This window comes from Sprattus sprattus (assembly GCF_963457725.1).
Source record: "Sprattus sprattus genome assembly, chromosome: 19".
In the NCBI taxonomy this organism is placed as follows: domain Eukaryota; kingdom Metazoa; phylum Chordata; class Actinopteri; order Clupeiformes; family Clupeidae; genus Sprattus; species Sprattus sprattus.
This window is the reverse complement of record NC_137917.1, coordinates 5,895,423-5,912,946: the sequence shown is the minus strand read 5'-3', so window position 1 is coordinate 5,912,946 and position 17,524 is coordinate 5,895,423. Positions and strand designations below refer to the sequence as shown.

The window sequence follows — 17,524 nt, the reverse complement described above, 5'->3', positions numbered from 1 at the left end:
CCCTGGGCTAGACTGATTTCACATTTGGCTAGTGAGTTCTCAGGTTATTCGTGGACACGTATACCTAGCATTTGTCATCCAAATTAAGATGACAGTTATAGCTGCCATTTCTGCGTTGAATTACATAACCTTTCTCTACACAAATGAGAAGCAGAGGGGGTTTCAGAGAGGGACTCTGAAGAATCAAATTGCAGAGTGAAGGTCATTGGCACTGAGAAAATCATGATCAAAATGTGGGAGGGCTAAAGGAGTGTTAGGGGTGGAGGGAGGTATCTATGTTGTGCAGAGAGCAGGTAATAGAGAGAGGGGTAGACGTATGCTTCATATAACCTCGGAAACAACATCCGAGTGACTTCCGCCCACACGAAAGATGGCGGCCCCCTTGATGGAGGAATTGTCGGACTATTTGGGCTCTCCAGAACCGGCTGTTCGGCTGATGTTGTCCATTTTGTTGGGTGAGTGTAGTGTATCGAAGTTTAACATTGTTTGTAACAGGACTTCTCTAGCCGTTAATATTTCAGTGAAAGAGTTTAGCAGCAACACTAGCTAATGATCTCTAGTCCATGTCTATGTCTAGCCCGCTAACCCATAGGCAGCTTGTCTAGCCGGGGAGGTAACATTAAAATTGGCACTTATTTTAGGATGACAGTTTACAACGTCGAGTCGGCTAACGATTCTTCAGGCCAACTAGCATGGCATAGTAATCCTAGATATTAATATTGCTATATTAGTGATTGTTCACGTGAGTGTCAACGCAATGCAGACGTTAAGTGGGACGATAATGGTTTGTATTAATATGTACGCGTTGATGCCTAGAAAAAAACACACATGGCTTCACATAACATATGACTTACACGTTCACATATGTTGTCAGGCTAGATAACTCGGCCAGGTGGCAGTCCTGAACTTTGATCTGACACATTGGAACATTTTGATCTTTTAGTTATCTGTTCTGCTTAATATGTAGTCTCTAATGTACGAATAACTGTCCAACAAGTTGTTATACCCTGGCAGAAAATTACACCTGAAGATGCAATCTCCGTTCATACATTTTAAAACTTTATATAGGGCCGATCTTGAATAACTTATTTATTCACTAACTATAATAACGTTTCTCGCAAACCACTGGACTGTTATCATTCAGTGTTATCATTGGTTTGAGAGATAGCGTATGAAAGTCTAGTGTAGCTGAGTCTCCTCCCTGCCGATGTCAATAATTGACAAGCTGTGTAACCACCATGTGTGGTGTACTTTGTGCAAATTAATTGTAAATGGACTGTGTTGGGCTCTGAGTGTCAGAACACCATCTCTCAAACTGTAGCAGAATGTCAAAACTGTTGAGCTGAGAGCAGTCTTGTGTCATATGCATTAGCAAAACGTCATATCCTTGACCTAGTTATTTTGTCTGCTGGAACAAATGCATACACAACTTATATTTGGTCTCTCTGCTTTTTACAGGTTACCCTTTTGCTGTTATTTACCGGCGATATTTGTTTAACCAGTCCCCGTGGATCATCCACCTCTACCACGCTAGCACTGGACTGGCTCTGGCAGCTTTTAATTTTGGTGAGATGTATAATGGATGGAAGGGCTTGTCTCCACAGGACAGTCTCAGACCATAAACTAACCATTATCCAAACTCTGCACTTAAGAACCTAATCACAGTTCCAGATTTAGCCCAGGATTTATGTTCTTGTCCTTAACATCAGTGATTTGTTATTATGCCATTGTGTTAAAAGTGTGAAAGTCAGTGCAGCCTCAAGGCCAAACAAGTTTATTTGTATAGCATATTCATACCTTGAAGGCCTTGCATGCTTTGAATATGTATGAAGCATGTAGGAGAGGGGGAATGTTTGGCCTGTTCTGGCATGCACAGAGACACAGTGGTGACCAAAGTTTATGTCAATGATTTTCTTGGTGACTGGTCACAAGCAAAGATGAAGGATGTAAGCTGTTGTCATGGCAATAATTATCACTGGGTGATACTGGGTGATACTAGGTGATTGCATGACGGAAATGCAATGTGGTCCTATGAGAGTGAGTTTGAAAATGGAATGAAATGTGTGACGAGTAACTGAACTGTATGCTCTTCTTTCCTGTCTTTATCTCTCTCTGTGATTAATGCTGCATTTGGACATAACAGCAGGTCTGTGTTTCTTGGGTTAAAATACTGTGTGGGTCTCCCTTTTTTCTTATCTGTTATCTCTCATCTCTCGAGTTGAGGTTTTATTGGTCCACTTTTATAGTTTTTTCGACATTCTACAGAACGGTTGATTTGCTTATCATGGTCATGAAGTTTCTGTATCTGGCAGAGTTCCCATTGCTTTCTCCCCCTTTGCTGCATTGGGAATAGTTCAGTTGGACATTGCACTAATATCTAACACCTCCCCTCCCCTTTTATATCTTTCACCTTTTTCCATCCCATGCTTTGTCTCTCTCTCTCTCTCTCTCTCTCTCTCTCTCTCTCTGTCTCTCTCCATTCTCTCTCTTCATGTGGCTCACTAGGCTCTCAGGTATGTCACTCTGCATTATGCATTGTCATCCAGTTCTTGATGCTGAGACTCATGGGAAGGACAGTGACCGCCGTTCTGAGCAGCTTTGTCTTTCAGATGGTGAGGCTGCCATTCCCTTCCTCATTCTGTCCCTGGCTCTCTCTCCCTTTCCCCCCTCCCACATCCACTTACACAGCACTGTTATCCAGGGTATGCGCAGAATGTGCACTTGACGGCCTTAACTCTTGCTGAGCGGTGAATTGTTCTGTGTGTGTTGCCACTGTGCTTAAAATCTCCATCTGTTAGAATGTCATGCCATGACTATACCATGGCATAGGTCTCAGCGCCATATTTTATGCTATATTTCTGTTTTGTTTGCCCTCAAATGGACTTTGTTTTGTGTGTGTTTGAATGATTCCCTGTCCTGTTTCCTACAGACCTATCTACTGCTAGGATATTACTACACTGCCACAGAGGAGTATGATATTAAATGGACCATGCCACACTGTGTCCTGACACTCAAACTGATTGGTATGCTTTTTTTCTCTAGTTTAAGTGAGAGATTAAATATACTTATTTATTTGCGCAGATAACTCTTCCCCCTTCCTTTCCTGTTCCTTTTTGTGGATTGTTTTGTTTTGCATTTACACTTGATTTCACTTGATTTCATTAAAGCAATTTGTCACATTCTAAAAACTATATTTACGTTTTCAGTTTTAGTTTTAGAAACTTGCATACCCAAGCTAATGAGTAATGGCTACAAAAACAGAGACTAACGATACGTGATTGGCCAATATGCTCCTTGGCACTAGCAGGGAACAGACCCAGTCTTACTTTGATCCAACTCTCACCATCATCATCATAGAGCTCTTAATGACCTAGTGACTGATTTCCATTGCATTCTCTGATTGCAGGTTTGTCATTTGATTACTTTGACGGTGGAAAGGAACCAGTGAGTTTACTCAAGCCTATTCCATCACTAATCAGTTCTGTCAAGTACTTGTGATGTTTGTGATACTTTGCATTACACTTTCACCACTAAGTCTCGTTTTTGTTGTGGTTATAAACCCCTCTCTGTAAACCCCCATTTCATTTTTTTGTTTGTTTTTGGCTCTGTGAGGTAGTGCTGGTTTTAAATCAAAAGAACATGTTAACCAGATATGAGCTATACAGGTATCAGTGAGGCATTCTGTTAGCCCAGAAGTACTGGATATTGTCAAGGTGAAGCGTAGTGTTAATTTTTAAACCAAGTGTTTTGCAGTCGGTAGTCATCAGTTGCCAACCGCCTGCCTAGCTCGAGGTGAACACAGTGTCCCTGTCTCTCTCATGGTCCTGTTCCTGCAGTCTTTTTCATCAAGATTGTTTTTTTGTGTCGTTTTTTATATTAATGTATGCCTTATAGACCAAATGGCAGGGTATAGTAGTTATGGGCATGACATCAACTGAATTGAATTGTCAATATGGAACAGTTTTCTTTTTTGTGTGCTACTTCTTGCTCTCTTTATCTTCTGCTCACTTACCCCATATCCCTGCCTTGGCCTTTTTTTGTCTTTCTCTTCCATGTCGGTCTTTCCTTTTGTTAGTCTGAGTTGAGTGCAGAACAGCAGAAAGGTGCGTTGCGTGACGTTCCCTCACTGCTGGAGGTCTGTGGATTCTCCTATTTCTATGGAGGTTTTCTGGTTGGGCCTCAGTTCACGCTACGAAACTATCAGAAGTTGGTATCTAAGGAACTCTCTGACACACCAGGAGAATTACCCAACAGGTGAGGCCTCCTCCCCTCATTAAGATGCTAACTAAGTGGTGCATTACTTTCCCCAATTACCTCTGGTAATTTTTAATACAATAGCTTGGGTGTAACATAGTAGGAACATGATACAAAAGACCAGAAAAACAAGAAAGTAGTTTCTGTTGCAAACATTGACAGAGAATGGAGGGTTTATTTAGTTAAACCAACAGGAAACCCTAGCCACAGTTTGACCTTCTACTGCCAAATTTAAAGATTCAACCCGGATGTGACTTTGGGAAGTCTTTTTCTGCCCACTGTCTCAGTATAAGAAACAAATACACTCACTCCAACATACACACGCGAACATGCATGCAAAAACAAAAGAACGGTTATTGCTAAAAGGAAGTGTCTCTATTTGCTTAATTATTTTGCATCATCATCCTTTCCTATGTCTACATCACGTTCTTTATTCCTTTTTTCCTCTGTCTCCCCTCCACAGTGTCCTACCGGCCTTGAAGCGCTTCACTTTGGGCCTGGTGTGTCTGTCCGTCTTCACCTTCGCAGGCCCGTACTACACAGACGCTTACTTTCTCACAGACGAGTTTGAGGTTTGTTACACTAAAGACACTATGTGTACATGCAAGTCAGCAAATGTACAGATCAATTGATCATCTTACACTCTCCCTCCCCCCGTTCCAACCTCCCCTCAGGCTCAGCCTTTCTGGTACCGATGCGTGTTCATTCTGATCTGGGCCAAGGTCAACCTGTACAAATATGTCAGCTGCTGGCTTATTTCAGTAAGTATGAATTCAGCAGTAACTTCAGTGTTCTTGAGAAGGACTGACGTGGATAGGTAACGATGCTGCTCAGATAAATGACTTGCTCGGAGGCGGGATCTGCTGGTTGCTGAGTTGCTAGTAGCTGTGGACTGGTATTGTTATCTGTACTACTTAACTGAGTATCATTCCCCAGCCATTTAGATGTTGTTGTCCTCATGGGTCACACTGATGCGTTTAGTAGGGGAATGGAGACGCGCTGCTAATGACTCATGTGTGTTCACACCCCATGTTTAAGTGTCACAACCCAGGACTGAAATGCCTGTTCTTTTGTTTATATGGAGATTAAGTTTGTGTTCTACATACCTCTTTTGATCTGTTTATTGTGTAGGAGGGAGTGTGTATACTGGTTGGGCTTGGGTACAATGGGAAGGACCAGGATGGGAAACACCTATGGAATGGCTGTGCCAATATGAAGATTTGGACATACGAGACCACGCCCCTCTTCACAGGCACCATCAATTCTTTCAACATTAACACCAACGCATGGGTGGCAAGGTTAGTGCTGGGCCTCAGGTCCCAGTAGATTGATGCATTTGTTATTTAGTGGAATTCATCCTGTAAGATTTGTCTAAAGGAACTTGTATCTAATCAGTTATTTTTATCCTGACAATGATTAAACAGAACTTCTCTGCTTCTCTGATCCCCAACCCACCCCCCTTCAGACACATCTTTAAAAGGTTGAAGTTCTTAGGAAATAAAATGGCGTCTCAGATGGCCACCATGGTGTTCTTGGCTGTCTGGCATGGTCTCCACTCAGGCTACGTGCTCTGCTTCTCTATGGAGTTTATCATTGTCAATGTGGAGAAGCAGGTAACTGTTCCAAGTGCGGAATTTCAAAGTGGAGAGGGCTTTTTCACTTGAGAGTTTTATTCCTCCATGTCTGACAGGCCTTTAAAGGACGAAGCACTAGGCGACTACAGCTGTAATACAGTCCAATCGATCCATTTTCACTGCTTAGGAAAACAAAATTGGGCAATTTTGGGATACCTTTGTTATATTACTGTTGTTTTATTCACTAGCACCTGTGTTGGCCTGGCTAATGGAGGTGCATATTTCGTACTATATTGGTTTCCCCTGATTTGATGTGTTGTTTTGTGAGTTGAACCTTTATAGTGGAACCAGATTCGGTGGAGTGGATTTTTTGTTCTATTAAATGCCAAGAGTTTGTATCGAGTTTAAATATTTGAAAAGGGGGATGAAAACCCCACAGATCTAGAGCAAATAATGATAACAGGATTTTAAAATGGTGGCCATAGCAGACACCTTGGAATGTGGATTGATACGTGAAAAAAGCCAGACTTCCTCATTCCAGAACATGGTTGATATGAAAGTCTGTGGTCAAAAATAGTAATAATTTTGTGTAAAGACTTGCTGATAAATGGAAAATCTAACTATATGCTTCTCTTTTTCTCCCCTCTCTGTCTTTTAGGCCATGACATTAGTAAAGGACAGTCCTTTGCTGACAAGCTTGGCCAACAGTCCCCTGTACCCCTTCATATATGGGGTCCAGCAGTTCGTCCACTGGCTCTTCATGGGCTACCCTCTGGTGCCATTCTGCCTTTTCACCTATGACAAGTGGCTCAAGGTACAGCAGTTTGCGCCCTCTTGTGCTTTCTGTGTGTGGTTGTGGGAGAGAAACAAACTTCTTGGCACCAACTGGCTAAAGCTAATCCCTTAGCAGGCTTGACCTTCTAAGGCTTGAAGATTTTCTGTTAAAAACAGAGCCTTTGTTGCTCACCAATATTAACATTTCACTACGTTATAACTACCTTACATATGCTGTCTTTGTCTTGCAGGTGTACTCGTCTGTTTATTTCTGTGGTCACATATTTTTCTTCGTTGCCTATCTCATCCTGCCATATCTCCGTAAGGCACTGGTGCCTAGGAAAGGAGAGAAAAAACAGGAGTAAAAGAAATTGGTAAATGCCGCCAACTGTCTGTGTTTGCATGATCATGTCTGATATCAAACTAGGTAGTTCTACAATGCAATGGTAACATCCTAAATGATAGAGACGTTTTGAAATGATTGAAATTGAAATGCTATTGAAAAATGTCTGGTCCAATACCTCATGCTCCTTTTAAAGGTCATTAGGTCACTCACTCTCTTTCTCTTTCTCTGTCTCTGTCTCCCTCAGGTCTCTTTATTTGGGATCCTGCCGCTAACTGAAGGGAATTCAGACTTGATGACAATAACATGAAAGTGTTTTAGGCCTTTAGTAATTTATACATGTATATAAGCTGTACATGTACAGATTTCTTTCCATTTCATATATATATATATTTTGTTTTGTTTTGCTTCATGGAGGGATGATTGTTGGAAATGTGAGACGGTGGCCCTGGCAGAGGCTGCTGTGCCAGTCATCTCGATCCATTGACAGCATGCATTTCTCCACGTGAGAAACTAATGAGAGATAAGGAGAAGGGTAGAGAGTGCAGGGCTGTTGGGATGAACACACTGATGGGAGGCATTGGATATCCTCTTCATTCAGAATATGACTCGCCACTCACACGATTGCAGCCTAGACGAGGCTCCATTGTCTAATTTTTGTCCTTCCTCCCAAGAAGAAGAATGGGGTCTAAGTTAAGGGCACAACATAAAATGTATTCGGCACTTTCAGGCTTACTGTAACATAGATTTCTATTGCTGGAGGAAGAAAAAATAGATTGCTGCTGTTTTACAGGGAATGACTATCTTAGTGTAGAACATTTTTCTAAAACCCCTTCGCCAATTCTCAGACTCACACTAAGCACTGTAACATACAACAGACACACAAGAATGAAAATTGCCTTGCCTTATTAATGAATGTTTTAATATGTTTTGTTTGTCATTGATCAATTTTTGTTGTTGTTTTTTGTTTGGTGAAGACTTGATTTTTAACTGTTGGTGGGGATAGAATTCAGTTGTCTAGCTTTTAGATAAGACTTCACAAAAGGGATTGTTATTTGTTCATTTTTTTTTTCCATTTCACTCACATCCATTTCGAAATAATTCTCTCCATTGCTCCATTGGTTTGTTCCATGGACTCCTCACTCAGTTCTGTATGTCTCTGTTTGAACTGGAGCACAAAGCAAAAACAACAACAACAACAACAACAAACTTTTACAAACTAATTACCAAAACTACAGTGTTTTTGTATAAAGAAAGTTCACCAGGATTCTCAGCAACTTCAGTGAGGGGGCCAGCTCAGGTCCCCAACTACAGACAAACTGGAGCAGGAACTCACTGTAGCAATGAAAATATTTTATTAATATTTATACTCACTGATTTTAAGATTCAGTATGATGTGAATTCAATGTTATTATTCCAGAGACTACTTTTGCCTTATTCCTACCAAATGTACAAAAAACTAGAAAAAAATGATTTTAAAAGAAAGCTTTTTGTAATGTTCATTAAAATGCTGGATTAAAAAAAGATGCTCATCGTGCTGCTCTCTTTCTGTGATTATGCGCGGTCCACGCAGGCCTATCTGTCTATTATGGTAGGCGATATGACGTCATTCTGCAGTCTGGGAGGACAGGAGGTGGCAGGAGAGGACTGAGTGAACCGCGAGAGCATCACCTCTTGTCACTCATTTATGGCAACGAAATGGAAATTAATATTGTGCGGTTTGTCTGTGACATGTAATATATCACGCTTTAGACCCCATGCACACAGTGCCACGAACAGGCTCCGTTAAAGCGCACAGTGCGTTGTCAAGAAGGGGAGTAGCCTATCTCGTAGGCTGACAGAGAGAGAGAGAGACGCAGTGTGGGCGGGTGAAGAAACGGAGTGAGAGGGAGGGGACATCGGCGTTATCGCACCGTCGTTTTTTTCTGCACGGCGTCTGCTGAAAACAAGGGCATTGGTCTTCTAATAGCCTAGCAACTTTACCCTATCCCAATTTCACAGTTATTTAAGATCCTGACCTATACTGAAGATTGGCGAAGCACTAAGGTGCTTACCATTACCTGTGGTCTGCATCCGTGTCGGAGGAGGACAGCAAGGCGCCAAAGGTGTGTTTGTGTGTGTGTGTGTGTGTGTGTGTGTGTGTGTGATGCTGCGAAGCAGCAGTTTTGGGTACCATCATCACACCTCGCGGTAACGATGAATTCCAATGTCGTGTGAACGTTTCCATAATTGAATGACATTATGTTAATGTTTTCGGAATAATGAGGTTAAGCACGGCCATACCGATGCGTTGGAATGAGTAGTAATTTATATTTTCAGAAAACTGATCAGTTGTCGCATATAGGCTACACATGCCTGTGCACCTTATGTTAAGATACTTCATTTATCAGTGTCACGTAGGCTAATCTTTGAGTGAACAATTATTTTATCATAGTTGGAACGTAGTCATATTGTTGGCGTGATGTCGATTATCCTATACTAACATGAGTTGGATGTGATTTTCTGGATTTATGGATGGATTTTGGCCCATTGGCTATTTAACGCATTCTCCCACAGGCATATAGTTAGTCTGTAAAATCGTTAATATCAAATGACCAAATGACCAAATGACGTTACACTAAAGGTCTGTAACAGCATAAGCCCTTTAGTACAGGACAAAAGGTGCCTAAATAAAACATGCATGAGCACACATATCCTTCACCTAGGCTACATAAGTGTAGGTTGTTTGTGGAGGCAATGGCCTGATCACTGTCCTCCGTGCACATCACTTGACGGTAGCCTACAGTGAATATGATCTTTTTAAATTGTTATCATTTGAGATGCTTGTAGCCCTACACCATCAGTGAGTTAGTTATTTTAAATGCAGGCCCCTGTATTTGCAATAGTATGGCCTCTGAGGCATGGCAAGGCAAACTATATGACAGCCTTTTGGTTTTTAGGCTATGGAAGATACATACATATGGGTATACTGAACTAATCCTCAAGGATTGCAGTGTCACTGTGACAAGGGATGACCGCTTGGATACCCCGATATTGATAGTTTGTGTGTCTGTGTGTGTGTCCGTTTGTCCTCTCGTTTATATGTCTGTATTCAAGTGTTGACCGGTTTAATGCATGTATGCCCCCCCTGCCCCCTCCCCTCTGCCTATCCCTTCCTCCCTCAGATGGACAGAATGAATTTTCTCTCCTTTCTCCTCCTTTGCTTGACTTCGGTTGCCAATGGCAACAAAGGTCAGTTGCTCTCCTTTTGACTGTTGATTATGACGTACAATTATTGTTTTGCACCTGCTACTCAACAGTAATCTACTGGTCAGTCATATTTTTAGGTGCCCAGTCTGTTCAATTGACGTGGACTAGTTTAATGACATATTCTATCCACGACTTTCTTGATTTAATGTGAATATATTACTTATATTACTATAATTAATATTGTGTTGTAATTATGAATTCAGCACCAGGTCTACATTAAATCACATTTAAATGTGTCTCCCCCTAAGTGTTTCTGAAACGTTACCATGCATGCTTATGTGGTCTTGTCATCAATATTTACCCGTGAAGTCATTCATTAGTATCTTTTAATATTCAGGTGGGTTAGCAGTGCCAGCGCATTGTTTAAATTCCCACTAGCGAGACCACTCTGAAGGAGTCTCAGAGTCAGACAGTTTGTCTTTAGAATGAATAAGAAAGGCAGGAAGAGGAGGAGAGAGAATGATAGGGAAAGCGAGGGGCAGAGAGAGAGAGGAGAGGCAGAAAGAGAAGGGGAGAGAGAGAGGAGGACGGGGGATGATAGAAGGGTACATTCGTATAGAGGAAGTGACAGAGAGAGCTGTCAAGACAAGGGTCGAGGTAGCTCTATCCATAACAATGACTGGAATGGATGAAGTCCCTAAATCCAAATAGAGGCGGCTACTGGGATGAACACTGACACCGAGCTGGAGAGAGGAAGAGAGAATGAGCCAGAGAGGTGGGGGTGGGTGGGGAGGGGGGCAGAAAAGACCAAACAGACTTTGTGCCAAATACAAAAATTAGGGAGAGAGGCAGTGTAAGAGGAGGATAGGAAGGCAGTGAGTGAGAGAGAGATAGGATGGAAAAGTGCTGTCTCGTAGTCTGTAATCCGGGGTGTAATCCATGGCCCTGATGTTCAGATTAATGCTATATTGCAGAGGGAGGTTGTGAGTGTGAGATGAGGAGGGAGGGGGAGAGAGAGAGAGAGAGAGAGAGAGAGAGAGAGAGAGAGAGAGAGAGAGAGAGAGAGAGAGAGAGAGAGAGAGAGAGAGAGAGAGAGAGAGAGAGAGAGAGAGAGAGAGAGCATGCAATGGAGAAATAAATGACAAAATAAGAGGCAGAGATGAACGATGAGGGAAAAGATGAAGTGGTCAGTCCGTGTGGATGATAAATATGAACATGAGCTGGTTATCGTTAGGGTTCGTCTATATCAACTGAACATCCGTTTAGAACCTGACCATTTCTGTTGATTAATGTAGGCGTTGGATAACAGAGGCTCTAATAGAAAGTGCGTTTTTTCACTAATGAAAGCTCTACCATAAACGTATGATTTTTTAAGCAACTTGAGAGCATCACATTTAATTGCCCTGCTCAAAATCAAATTGAGCCTTTTAAGAATTAAATAATTGATTTCCTTTTAAAATGTTTTCTCTGCAAAGCTCCCAATTTAATTTGGCATTTTGTACGTGTGGTGCCAACGGCAAGTGGCAGTGGTTGGTGTGAATGATAGGTGCAATATAGCTGTGTGTGTGTGTGTGTGTGTGTGTGTGTGTGTGTGTGTGTGTGTGTGTGTGTGTGTGTGTGTCTGTGTGTGTGTGTGTGTGTGTGTGTGTGTGTGCGTGCGTGCGTGCGTGCGTGCGTGCGTGCGTGCGTGCGTGCGTGCGTGCGTGTGATGTGTGAAGGTGAAACCTCCCCACACTTCATTTTGCTGCCAAGCACAGACAGGTGTGAAGTGGATGCAGATGTATGTGTATGCCTGAGTGTGTGTGTGTGCGTGTGTGTGGGCATGTGGGTGAGTGTGAAAAGAGAGAAAGGGAGAGAGTGTGCATTTGTGCAGGTGGTGCATGACTGAGAAAGATTATTTGTCCTTCTATGTGCAGTGTTTGAACTGATGGTGTGCGTGTGTGTGTGTGTGTGTGTGTGTGTGTGCGTGCGTGATGATTCATAAGCTTTATTCACTTCCCCTCGTAAGTGGGTGTTAAGAATAGACTATAGAGATGATGCTTTTTTACTTTGTCATTGCTGTTTAACCCATTGTCCCATCTGGCCTCTCCACCATTCTCAGCAAATAAGCACAAGCCATGGATCGAGACAGAGTATCAGGGCATTGTCATGGAGAACGACAACACAGTCTTGCTCAACCCTCCGTTGTTCGCCCTTGATAAGGATGCCCCTCTTCACTATGCAGGTGAGAGTAAAACACATTCTAGATCTTTCTCTGGCTTGCGCATTTTATTTGGTATGTTTTAGATCCCTCTGTTTGTGTTTCAGATGTCCTTTGGGTTCATCCGAGTTTCCTTTTAACACCATTTTAGCATTTCTCTTTTTTTAGTTGATTCCTTCTTCTGCCTGCTAGCTCCTACAAACATCTTTCGTGTTCTTTGAGCTCCACTCTGTGAAGCTACCTCACTGTTTCGTTTGTGACTTTTTCTTATACAGACGTCAAGAAATGGTTCCAAATGTGCAGAGAGATTACACTGGATGAAAAATGTTTTTCCCCTTTTTTATCTGAAGTGTTTGTTGTGAAGAGCTGACTCTCTCCCTCTCTCTGCATCATCCAGGTGAGATATGTGGGTTCAAGATCCACAACGGTCCCAGCGGATCTGGCTCAGCCCAGTTTGAGGCCGTGGTTCTGGACCGCTCCACAGGAGAGGGTCTGGTTCGGTCCAAAGAGCCTCTGGACTGTGAGAGCCAGCGGGAACACAGCTTCACTATCCAAGCCTACGACTGTGGAGAGGGTCCAGATGGAGCCAACACTAAGAAGTCTCACAAGTCAGTGCTTTTATAAGAGTTTCCACCCTAAAGCCAATAATCAAAAAGTACCTGGGACTAAATATCCTGGCCATAAAAAAGTGGTTGCCAAGGTTTTCTGGGAATACAGTGCTCTAGCCAGCTGGCAGTGACTATGCTGTAATAATTGAGACCCTTACTGTCAACACATGAGGGTTAACATCCTACTGCCTGGGTGCAAATAAAATATGCAAAAAAAATTAACAAAAATAAAAAAAGACAAAAACAAATGAATGGCTAAACCTGATCTTGAAGTTTGTTTAAATGGCTGTGGTTAACATACAGTGGGGAAAATAAGTATTTGAACCCCTGGCGATTTCACAAGTTTGGCCACTTGCAAAGAAATGTGTGATCTATAATTGTAATGGTAGGTGTACATTAACAGTGAGAAACAGAATATCAACAAAAAAATCCAGAAAAATGCATTTTATAACATTTATGACTTTATTTGCATTTGATGCAAAAAATAAGTATTTGAACCCCTAGCTAAACTGACTGACAAAAATGACTTAGTACTTGGTGGAATAACCCTTGTTGGCAAGCACAGACGTCAGACGTTTCTTGTAGTTGGTCACCAGGTTTACACACATCTCAGGAGGGATTTTGGTCCACTCCTCTTTGCAGATCCTCTCCAAATCTTTAAGGTTGCGTTTTCAATGGGAGGGAATGAGGGAATGAGGTTCAAGCCCAATACTCCACTCCACAATAGTCCCCTTGATGCGGTGGAGTCGTCCTGTACCCTTGGCAGAGAAACAGCCCCAAACCATAATGTTTCCACCTTCATGCTTGATGGTGGGTATGATGTACTCTTGGGGTCATATTCAGCATCCCCCCCCTGTCAAACACGGCAAGTCGAGTTGATGCCAAAGAGCTTAATTTTGGTATCATCTGACCACATTCTGTCTCCCAATCCTCCTTAGAATCATTCAAGTGTGCAATGGCAAACTTTAGATGGCCCTGTACATGAGCTTCCTTGAGCAGGGGGACCTTGCGAGTGCTGCAGTACTTCAAAAAATGACTGCGTGGTGTGTTGCCAATGGTTTTCTTGGTGACTGTGGTCCCAGCTGCCTTGAGATCATTCACAAGCTCCCCCTGTGTAGTTCTGGGGTTATTCTGCACCTTTGAATGATCACTGATACCGCACAAGGGGATATCTTGCATGGAGCCCCAGACCTGGAGCGATTAACATTTGTTTGGTGTTGCTTCCATTTACGAATAATCGCACCAATAGTTGTCTGCTTCTCACCAAGCTGCATGCCAATGGTTTTGTAGCCCATTCCAGCCTTGTGCAGGTCTACAATCTTATCTCTGACGTCCTTGGACAACTCTTTGGTCTTGCCCATGGTGGTGAGGTTGAAGGTGTGAAGTATGATTCTTTGGACAGGTTTCTTTTATAAACGTCACCAGTTGAGATCAGGTGTACCTTGTTAGACCTAATGATGACAAATCTGTGTGCTTCTTGGGCACATAACTGGTCATTGTGAGCCAGCATTCTTGCTGTTTGCTTGGGGGTTCAAATACTTGTTTTTTGCATCAAATGCAAATAAAGTCATAAATGTTATAAAATGCAGTTTTCTGATTTTTTTTGTTGATATTCTGTTTCTCACTGTTAAAATACTCCTACCAATACAATTCTAGATCACACATTTCTTTGCAAGTGGCCAAACTTGCGCAATCGGTAGGGGTTCAAATACTTATTTTCCCCACTGTATGTAATCCCTAAGTCAATATTCATTCCACAATGTCATTACTACCATAATGGCTACATGCCTTTATCTTTCTCTCTCTCTCTCCCTCTCTCACAGGGCCACAGTTCATGTGCGTGTAAATGACGTGAACGAGTTCTCCCCTGTGTTTGTGGAGCGCCACTATGAGGCCTCTGTGCCAGAGGGTCGCCTCTTCGACCGCATCGTCAAGGTGGAGGCCCTAGATGCAGACTGCTCGCCACAGTACAGCCAGATCTGCTTCTACGAGATCGCCACACGCGACGTGCCATTCGCCATCGACAACGACGGTAAGACCTACTGTTCCCAGGATGGAGTGGGCAAAATGCGCCATACTGATATCCTCTAGAAGAGGTTTCACCTCTGGAGTCTGAATGAATATGCCGCATTGATGTGAGCGCAAGAGGTACAGAAGAGAGAGGGTGAGAGGGTGTCAATAGTGGACATTTTGTTTTATGAAGCGAGAAAGTGTGTGGAGAGAGAAAGGGAGATGGAGTGAGACAAGGAGCATGTGTCACAAAGCTTTGATATAATAGTTCAATCATTTGTTTTACATTTAAAAGAAACAGAATGTACATGAAACTAAAATTAGTTCAACTACCTTTAGAATAGATATTATGTGGCTGCACAATCATCTCTGTTTATAGCCTTTTATTAAGCGAGAAAGTGTGTGGAGAGAGAAAGGGAGATGGAGTGAGACAAGGAGCATGTGTGTCCTCTTTAGCAATGACTCTGCATATTTTTCTGTGAAAGAGAGCAGGTCCCCTGCATGGTGCTCTGGGGTATGTAGTTCTTTTCATCCTTTTGTCTAGGCTCAAGACAGGACATACAGTACACAGTGGCTTTTTGTCAGGGCCTTTGGTGGAAGCTCCTCTATTGTGTCTCTCCTTTATTCATGTTATGTTCCTGTCTCTTTTCCTTTACCATTGTTCCCTTATTTGTGATATTATTTTTTTTTTGTCTTCTTTGGTGAAATTGCGCATTCTTGCCCTTTTTTACAGGTTCTACCCTAGACTTTGCAAGAGTGGAATTGTAGTGTTTCCTGTCTGTGTTATTGCCCTTGTATGTTTTTTTTTCCTTTCTGCTTAACTAACTGTCTTTCCCTCCTTTCTGTCCTCTGTCTCTCCTCCCCTGTTCTTTCATCTCTCTCTGTTTGAACTGAGTTCATTCGGTGAGAAAGAGGATGGGTGTTATAGCTTTGATGAAAAAACACTCTCATTTTGAGCTCCTGAATTAGAATTCTGTGTAAATGCTCTCCTCTCTCCCTTTGCCTTTTTCTCCCATCCCAGGGAACATCAAGAACACGGAGCCTCTGGACTCAAAGCGCCAGCGCGTTCACACGTTCTGGGTGACGGCTTATGATTGCGGGAAGAGACGTACCCAGGCAGATGCCCAGGTTACCGTAACGGTCAAACCATCCTGCAAGCCTGGATGGATCGGTAATCAATGCACTCTGCTTAATCAATGGCCTGAAATGTATTGCCTTTATTTCTGTGTGCGTGTATCTCTGTCTGGCTCTGTGTGTGTGTGTGTGTGTGTGTGTGTGTGTGTGGAGCAGCTATATCATTTGAGTGATTCAGAGGAAAATATTAGGAAATGCAGAAGCATTTCTTTGTACTCATATATCAGCCAGCCTTGTACTATGTGTAACTGAATAGCAGGTGGCTGCCCAAGCTGACTGTTTGTAATCTTACAGGATGGACTAAGAGGGTTGAATACACACCTGGGTCTGGTAGTATTCCACTCTTCCCCATTCTACACCTGGAGACATGCGAAGAGACTGTTTGGAACATCCAGGCCACCGTGGAGCTGCAGACTGGGCATATTGGCAAGGGCTGTGACAGAGACAGCTACTCCGACCGGTCTGTGCGTAGGCTTTGTGGTGAGTTCATTCAAGGCCTTTTAAAAGATCAAGAGCTGCATCTCCCTCACAAAGCTTTGATATAATAGTTCAATCATTTGTTTTACATTTAAAAGAAACAGAATGTACATGAAACTAAAATTAGTTCAACTACCTTTAGAATAAATATTATGTGGCTGCACAATCATCTCTGTTTATAGCCTTTAGCATCGCCAGACCTAAAATCTCTGTTACTGACACAGACAGGGGGTCAGTCCAATATGTTGTTGCTAAGTAACATAGACTGGAAGGTAGGTACTGGTCTCATTAGTGTGCATGATAATAGAAAGCCAAGGTAGAAAATGCAGAACAGGCATTACCATTTTGCACCACTTCAATATGCTGACAGGATATTTTGGCAGGCCTGCCACTACTCTGTTTGCAAATGTTACTGCTACAAGGTCTTCAAGGCGGAGACTAACGGTGCGAATCCATGACAGAGACGCGACCCGCTTCCATCGCTTTGAGTGGGCGTGTACTGTCGACCAAACGATGCCACAGTCTTACAATTTTCAAACCGTCAAAGACGACACCAAACAATCTCATTGGCCGCTGCCGGGAAATATCGCTCCTCATTTGCATAAGTTTCAACAATTTTCATCGGTCGCGTCGCCCCAAATCGCTGGTCTACGTCACAATGGATTGGCTCCCGTTAAAATGCATTGGGTTTAGAAATCGCGTCGCTCATAACGGTGTCATGGATTCGCACCGTTTGGAGAATAGTTCATAGTGGCTAATCAAAAGGTTAAGGTGTAAAGGAGTTGTCATATTTTCTCCATTTGAACTGTGTTTTAGTATTCTGTCCTGTATTCTGTACAGGTGCCGTAAGGGGAGAAGTGGACCTGCTCCCGCCTCCTTCCCCGGCAGCCAATTGGACAGCTGCCTTGCCCACACTCCCTTCCTCTGATTCCTCCCTCGTCTTTTCCTTCAATGGCTCGTC

General features: G+C 42.7%; 2 protein-coding genes across 2 annotated transcripts in view; both read left to right on the top strand.

The window, feature by feature from the left end:
• The first annotated feature begins 319 nt into the window (after positions 1-319).
• Positions 320-8,398, top strand: lpcat3 (lysophosphatidylcholine acyltransferase 3). The gene is made up of 13 exons (XM_080857501.1): positions 320-455; positions 1,459-1,566; positions 2,506-2,612; positions 2,930-3,023; positions 3,407-3,444; positions 4,076-4,254; positions 4,718-4,826; positions 4,929-5,015; positions 5,386-5,552; positions 5,720-5,867; positions 6,487-6,642; positions 6,854-6,976; positions 7,193-8,398. The coding sequence occupies exons 1-12, from the start codon at positions 371-373 to the stop codon at positions 6,965-6,967; spliced, it is 1,392 nt and encodes a 463-aa protein (XP_080713627.1). The 5' UTR covers positions 320-370; the 3' UTR covers positions 6,968-6,976; positions 7,193-8,398.
• A 1,711-nt stretch (positions 8,399-10,109) lies between these two features.
• clstn3 (calsyntenin 3) overlaps positions 10,110-17,524 on the top strand; it is a gene marked incomplete at both ends in the record, with an annotated part of 14,637 nt that continues 7,222 nt past the window's right edge. The window contains 7 exons of the mRNA XM_080857943.1: positions 10,110-10,176; positions 12,236-12,358; positions 12,732-12,942; positions 14,766-14,974; positions 15,974-16,123; positions 16,381-16,566; positions 17,404-17,524. The exon at positions 17,404-17,524 is cut by the window's right edge and continues 167 nt beyond it. Of these exons, the coding sequence (XP_080714069.1) occupies positions 10,110-10,176; positions 12,236-12,358; positions 12,732-12,942; positions 14,766-14,974; positions 15,974-16,123; positions 16,381-16,566; positions 17,404-17,524 (1,067 nt within the window). The remainder of the gene's footprint in view (positions 10,177-12,235; positions 12,359-12,731; positions 12,943-14,765; positions 14,975-15,973; positions 16,124-16,380; positions 16,567-17,403) is intronic.